The sequence below is a fragment of the Zonotrichia leucophrys genome, chromosome 23 (genome assembly GCF_028769735.1).
Source record: "Zonotrichia leucophrys gambelii isolate GWCS_2022_RI chromosome 23, RI_Zleu_2.0, whole genome shotgun sequence".
In the NCBI taxonomy this organism is placed as follows: Eukaryota; Metazoa; Chordata; class Aves; order Passeriformes; family Passerellidae; genus Zonotrichia; species Zonotrichia leucophrys.
The window spans coordinates 575103-582462 of NC_088192.1; the positions used below are offsets into that span (position 1 = coordinate 575103).

General features: G+C 57.7%; 1 protein-coding gene across 2 annotated transcripts in view; it reads right to left on the minus strand.

Moving 5' to 3' along the window:
- Nucleotides 1-7071, minus strand: part of RPS6KA1 (ribosomal protein S6 kinase A1) — a 30627-nt gene extending 23556 nt beyond the window's left edge. Inside the window, exons 1-2 of one of the 2 annotated variants that reach the window (XM_064731562.1) lie at nucleotides 6936-7071; nucleotides 932-976 (exon numbers count right to left, since the gene is read on the minus strand). In XM_064731562.1, the coding sequence (XP_064587632.1) occupies nucleotides 932-976; nucleotides 6936-6998 (108 nt within the window). In that variant the 5' untranslated portion in view covers nucleotides 6999-7071. The remainder of the gene's footprint in view (nucleotides 1-931; nucleotides 977-6935) is intronic. The other variant, XM_064731563.1, reaches the window with a different exon arrangement.
- Nucleotides 7072-7360: the final 289 nt, after the last annotated feature.

Genomic DNA, 7360 nt, shown 5'->3' on the forward strand with positions numbered 1-7360 from the left:
GCCCCCAGAGCCTTCGGCAGGGCCGATGATTCAGAGAGAAGCTGCCACAGGCCCTGGCTGAGGGCACAGAGCTCCTGAGAGCCCACTTGGGAAGGCTGCCCAGGGCAAACCCAAAGTGTTGTGTCATTCTCCACGGTCAGAGCACGGCTGGGTCAGAAAAGGAAATGCTGAAGGATTATGATTTCACGGTACTGACATGGCTCTTCTGCTCTGCATGAGTGCAGGACACAGGAATGGGCACAATCAGGAGACACCCACGGGACAGCATCGTGCTGGTCCTGCACTTGGGGAGGGCTCTCAGCACACAAATCAACTCCTTCCACACCACGCTGCTCATGCGTGGAGCAGGGTGAGCTTTAGGTGTCTCAAGAAGGAGCAGCAGGTTCAGATCGCTGCCCAAAACAGGAGACAGCAGCCCAGGTCTTTCTGTCATTCCCAGCTGATGCTGCTGAGGATGCAGAGGGCAGCTTGGCAGAGCTGGAGCTTCTCCCAGCCCCACCAAAGCAAGAGAATAAACAGATACCAGACACTCAGCAAGGGCAGCTGTGCCAAAACCATCAAATACTCTTGTACCTCTCATCCCAGCTGGCAAGATCACAGCACAGAGAAAGGCATAAACACAGCATCGAAACACCCCAGGGCTCCTCACTTCTCACCCTCAGCCACAGCCCCCTCCAGCTCCCAGTGCTGGAGCGAGGGTGCCCTCCCGAAAACCTTCCAGGTATGTTTGGATGACCAAAGGGACAGAAGACAGGGGTTTATCTTCCCTCTTCCCCGTCTCCAGTCCCTTGCACTCCCACGTGCACTGCTGCAGATCTACAGAGCAGCAGCTTTACAGGGTTTAAAAATAACCATCCCCATCCTGCTCCCGAGTCAGCTCACACCCCCCACGCTCAGGGGACCTGCAGAGGTCACCTGGGGCATTTTTTACCTGGGATGGAGGATTCCCACCTTCTTCTGGAGCTGGCTGCCCGTTCTGCAAAGCAAGAGAACCCGCTGTTAGCACATGCTGGGCATGGGATTTTCCTCATGTCCCTCACAAAAGCTGGTGGCTTTGGGACAAAACAGGGCAGGGTGGCACTTTGGACATGGTCAAGGTGATTGAATATTTCCCCATAACCAGACTCTTGTCTTTTAACTTGTTTAAAAGAAAGTCTCTTGCCCAGAGAGTCTCTCCACACTTCCCCCAAATGAAACTGGGGCTCTTTATCCACCCAGTGTTGCTCGTGGGGCAAACAAACAGCACCAGGCAGGATCCCCGGGCTGGTCGGTGCAGATCCCCACCCCAGAGAGCTGCAGAGCTGCTCCATCCCACCCTGCTGCTCCGGGACTGCTGGCAGCAGCCCAGCCCAAGAGTTAACAACCCTTGTGCCATTGTACTGTTGTGCCATTGTGCCATCAGCTTTCACTGGAGCGTTTATCGGTTATTCACCACTCTATCGCAGCTGATAGCTGCGGGGAATGTGCCCCGCCCGGCTGGCTCCAGGTGCAGCCCCGCACAAAGTCACGGCAGTGACCCGAGCCACCCGAGTGGCACCGGCCCGGGCCGAACCGGGCTGAACCGGGATCGGGTTCAGAGGCACCGGCACCGGCCCGGTCAGCCCGGGCTGAACCGGGATCGGGTTCAGAGGCACCGGCACCGGCCCGGGCCAACCCGGGCTGAACCGGGATCGGGTTCAGAGGCACCGGCACTGGCACCGGCACCGGCCCCGGTCAGCCCGGGCTGAACCGGGATCGGGTTCAGAGGCTCCGGCACCGCCGGGGAAGCCAGGCGAGCAAAGTGTGTGGATTTCACTGAGACACAGATACCCAGAGCAGGATAAGCACGTACAGGAGGTTTTCTGCAGACTGTGGAGAAAAACAAGGGCAAGAAGACTTTGCTTTGACATCTGTTTGCACTGCAGTCTCAGGCTCCAAAAGTCATGGCATTCCTCTCCTCCTCAAAGCACAAGGGCAGTTTATTCCTTCCTTTCCAGAAGTTATGGGCCAAGTGAAGAGCTGCAGTGCCAGTGGATTCAGACCCTCAGGGCAATGGCTGGGTTCTAGAGCCTTTCAGGAACTGACAGAAACAAAGCCAGCTCCTTCCCCAGAGCAGCAAGGATCCATTGAGATGATCAATCTGACCTCTTCCTCAGGTCTCCACTATGCTGCAGTATTTATTTACATCTGTATGGACCCGACCTGAGCTCCACAACCGACCTTAGCCCCAACTTAACCTTAAGTTCCAAGGTAGTTTCAGCCAAGGACTGAAAGCAGGCCCCAGCAGCCCATGCAGGAGCTCTCCCGGAGGAATGCTGCCCTGCTGTTTACACGGAGCGCTCGGTGCCATTAGCACGGGGAATAGCTGAGCAGTGAAGTAAGAATTTGTGTTTATGAACAGCCCCCACAACGCAGGGGGAGCCACGGCAGCGAGATAACCACACTTGGAAAGAGGCTGATGTTTACTGGCTCAGCTGTCACCCATCCACAGCTCATAACTGGCTTCTAATCCAAACCACAGCTCGGGGAGGGCTGGTTTTCTCTCAAACAGCTCAAGAAGCAGAATTTCTGTGTTGGACAGGGGGAAACAGTGCCAGGCTCCTGGTGGGGAGAGCAGATCCACAAGGCACATGTCAGGAGAGGGGTGAGTGGATGCAGGGGGTGTCCAATCCCTCGGCTTCAAGGGTGACCCGGGAGCCACCAGAATTTCGAGGGCTCAGTTTTATCAGCTCCCTGCACAGGAAAACTTGTCCTTCTGTTGCTGACAGAAACCCATCCTACTTGGGATGGAAGGGATGGGGTAAGAAAGGGAGCAGTGCCCATGCCAGGGAGGTTTCCTGGGCATGCAGCTCCCTGCTCTTAGAGGGATGAAGCTCCTCATGAAATGATCCTTTCTCAGGCTGACACAAGTCAGATGTGTGAGCAGAGAATTGCAGTGTTTAGAGCCAAGTGCTCTCCTTCCACTCCAGAGGAAAAGCAGTCCTTATTCCCTCATATGGAATTGCAGGGCCATTTGTATATGTTCCAGATGGAAACAGCTCCAGACTCATCACCTCCCAAGATAAAATACGGCCACTCAGCACGCCACGAGCAGGGCTGAAATAGTTTGTGGGTTTCTTGGCTTGACATTTGCCTCTTTAAAATGCTTTATTTCTGCCCTGCCCCTGCACACCACACACAGGGGGAGCAGGTGCAGCTGCCCTCCCACAGCACTCTGGGGCTGCACAGGAGCCTCCCGAATGTCCCGCTCCGAGAGAACTCCCAAGGTCTCCCTCCTGCAGCAACCAGGCAACGTCTGCGGCAGAGGGAGGCCCAGCAGCTGCTCCCTGGGGTGCCCGGGGCAGTGAGCCGCTCCCCAGGCTGTGTCGGAGCAGGGCCTGGGCTGCTGATGAGGCACCACACCGGAGCCCGCAGGCTGTCCTTGCGCTGCCCTGCCCGGGGCTGAGCGGAAAAGGGGATTAGAGCTCTAATCTGATGGGCACGTGGAGCAGCAGCCAGGGCACCTCTGCACCCCTCCAGCTGCCCCAGAGCTGACACAAACCCCTCCTGAGCACACCCCGGGCGGGTTTCCTTAATAGCACACAGAAAAGTATCCTGGAAAACAAGTGTGCTCAGTTACGCAACTGCCAGCCTGGCTGAACTTGGGAGATATTTATCTTAGGACATCTTGCGCTTTAAATCCTTTTAATTCCACATAATCCGCAGCACAGGGAGCAATTTCCAGAGCAGGCCAGTGTGCTCTAATGTGAAACCAGGACGAGGTGCATCCTGGCAGGGCCGTGGGGACGGGGCCCAGTCCTGCTCTGTGGTCACACCACCAGCTCAAGGCATCCCAGGTTATGGACAGCTCTGCCTGCAAAAGCAGCCTGCTGCTGCTCCTGCATCCTTAGGCTTGGAGCAGCCACTTTTGAGGGGCCCCAAAACCCCTCATAAGCACCAGGTACCCAGAGATGCTCTTTCACCCAACTCTGATGAGCCATGAAACACTCAAAGAAGGAGCAGAGGAAGAAGTCCTTCACCTCAGAGCTCCTGCTAGTTTGACACAAGAACAAGGCATGTTTAAATTGTTGCCATTGAGTGGAATTTATGGATCTTGCCTATTGCAGTTCAGAGAAAGGAAACAATTCTACAAGAATGGAGATCTCCAAAGGAACTCTGGTAACCCAAACAGAGGAGTCTCTGCACAAGGCATATCAGAGACGACAGCCACTCAGCTGTCTCCCTTGTCTCTCGATCGTAGTTTGCACAGCTCAAGCTACCATGCTTGAGAAAAGAGTTATTCATGAGCAGCTCCTGCTCAATAAAGGGTGATAAATATATACAGGCAAAAATAATTAGCTTGAAGTGGTGGAGTTTGGCGTAATCCCACGTCAGTTGCATTGTTGTAGGTTTGTGTAATGAAAGAAGAATTTGAAGCAAAGCGGAGCCCTGATGACGGATCCTTCGCTATGGGGATGAAGTAATGGAATCAAAGAAACACAGGATGGTTTGGCATGGAAAGGACCTTAAAGCCCACCTCATTCCCCCTGCCATGGCAGGGACACCTTCCAGTATCGCAGGCTGCTCCCAGCCCCATCCAACCTGGCCTTGGGCACTGCCTGTGCCAGGGCATGCCCACCCTCCCAGGGAAGGATTTCTGGGTCACTCTGCTCCATTCTCCAGCGTTTGTGCTCTGCCCCAGGCATGTTTTTCTACTACATAAGCAGTATTTGGAATAATGTAAGCAGAAGAGAGAATGGCAAGGGTAAAACAAGCAGGAGCAATGATTATAAAGCCCAGACTCCAGGACAGAGGGAGTTCAAGCTCCCATTGCCACCCACTCCCACGCGTTTCCCTGGCATGGCTGAGCTCCAGTGGGCCAGGGCCAGGGGCACCACAGGGCCAGTTCTCCCTGAAGACAGTGGAAAAACCCCAAATCCCTCAACAATAGGACTGATGCCTCCACCAGCACAGTGACAGCACCTCTGCTCCATGACTCAGAAAGCAAAGGTCGGAGGAAGCCGGTTTCTAACCTGGATGGCAGCGATCCCAGGGCAATTTACGTAACCGGTGTTCCAGAAACGTCTCCTTGCTTTCTCAGTGGTGCCACCTCTCCCAGGAGGGGTGAAAACTTTCCCCTTGGGCCCCTGCCCTTGGCGATTTTCACCTCAAAGTGCAAAACTCCTCCCAAGCCCCGTTCCCGCTCCGCTGGATCTCAGGGAGCTCTGTAACGTCTGACCCAGGCATGGAGGTGAGGAACACCTGTATTATTCTCCTCACTGTAATTGAGAGTGTGTACTTTTCATTTTAAACTAAAGAGAGACAAATTGCTAAGTCCCATTTGACAACCTGAGATGCAAAATACCTGATCTGCTGAAATCCCACCTGCACGTGGTGCCTGGCGCTGACCCAGAGCTGTGGCCAAGGTGAGAGGCAGAAGGGGAGAGCCAGCGGCTCCCTCCAGTTTCAGTTTAGGAGTAACCCACACGCCATGAGGAAATCAATGCCGCTGCCAGGAGCCAGCTGACAGCAGCCTGGACCCCCAGCCTTTCCTCTGGAAGCAATCCCGTGGTGCTGACACAGCGCTGGCACCGGGACACCAGCACAGGGACACCGGGACACCGGCACTGAATGGAGCCTCGCCGCGGCTTCCCCTGCCCTGGGCACCGGAATTCCTTTCCTCCCATTATGAGTCGAGCGGCGTTTTCTGGATTTTCAGGCATGTCCCTTCTTAGGAAGGGGAAACCACAAATAAAAAGCCCTGTGTCCCAGCAATGACCTCCGGCCTGGCCCTGGGCACATGACGTGATTTGGGAATCGCCGCAGGACTTCCCTCCTCTCCCAGCCTGGAGCACAAACTCCTCCTCACGGCTCCAGCGATGCTTCAGAGCAGAGGCTCTGCACCCACTGCACCTTTGTGCCAGGTGTTTGGCCCAGGTAGAGCCTCCTCACCACATGGGGGGCTCCAGGAGAAACTGTGCCATACCTGGCTGATGGAAATTAGGAAACCTCACCTCAAATGGCCATTGCCTCCCTGCTGTCCCTGCAGCAAGGGGGAAACGCTGCCTCTGCTCAAACACAGACCTCTGAAGAGGCAATTTTAAACAGGAATGAGCAAATCTGACCAATTAACCACGGAGACATCCCCAGGTATGATAACAGAGTGTGCCAGAACCAAATCCTGACAGAACAAGAAATCACCACGGTCTGTGAAACACCTGGGACCAAATCCCCACCTCCCCTCTGGTTTCTCCAGGAGAGCTGCTGGTTCCAGTCTGAGTGAGAAGATGTTTAACTGAAGAGTGCCAGAGCACAGTGCCCAGCTGGCTGCTCTGCCATGGGTGACAACTGCTGCAGGCTGTCCCTTCCTTCGGAAATGGCTGTGCCAGATGTGCACAGGGCATGAGCTCCCTCCTGCACATCTGCCTTGGGGGTCTCAATAAGGAGGAAAGAGCCAAGAGGGAGGAAAGAGCACACGTCCAGCAAAGTGACACGGGAGCGTGGTCGGAGTTGGCGGCGCAGGCCTTTGCGAGAAGACGGCGCTGGGAGGGTGAGGGAGAAACCCCCAAAACTGAGATCTTTATTCCTGGGCCTTCAGCCGGGTCCGCTTTCCTCCGTGCCCGGGAGGTTTGAGAGCGCCGCCTGCACTGCCCGAACGATCGCAACCCGCCCGGGCAGCAGCGAGCCCGGCGGCCCCCGGTGCCCCCGGAGCCCCGTCCGCAACCCCGGGCGCGCACAGCGAACCCCAGAGCGGCCCCGCAGCAGCCCCGGAGCGGTGCCGGAGCGGTACCGAAGCGGTGCCGGAGCGGTACCGGAGCAGCCCCGGAGCGGTACCGGCAGCGCGGGGCTCCGGTGTCCGCGTTCCCCCGGCGCGGGCGCGGCTCGGGCCGTGCGGCTCCGCTCCGCGGGGTCCCGCCGGGCGCTCCTTTGTTCGGCGGCGCCCCCCGCCCCGGAGCCCCCCCGGCCTGCCCGCTCACCTCCGTGTCCAGATGCACCAGCTCCATGTCGGGCCAGGGCTCGGCCAGCTGGGCGAGCGGCATCGCTGCCGGCGGGTGCCCGCGCCGGGCTGGCTCCGAGCGCCGCCGGGCTGGGCACCCACCGGCTCCGGGCCGGGCCGGGGCGGGGCGCGGGGCGGGCGGCAGGCTCCGGGGAGGGGCCGCGGGGCTCCGCCGCCCGGAGCATCCGGCAAACCCAGCCCGGCGTGCGGCGGCCGCGGCAGCGGAGCGGAGCGGGCAGCGGCGGAATCGCTCGGCTTGGAAAGGCTCCCCCCGAGAGCATCGAGCGCAGCCGTGCCCCCAGCACCGGCACAAGGCCACCGCCAATCCAAGTGCCACATCCGCACGGCACAATCCCTCCAGGGATGGTGACTCAACCTGGGCAGCGAGTTCCAACGCCTGACCAC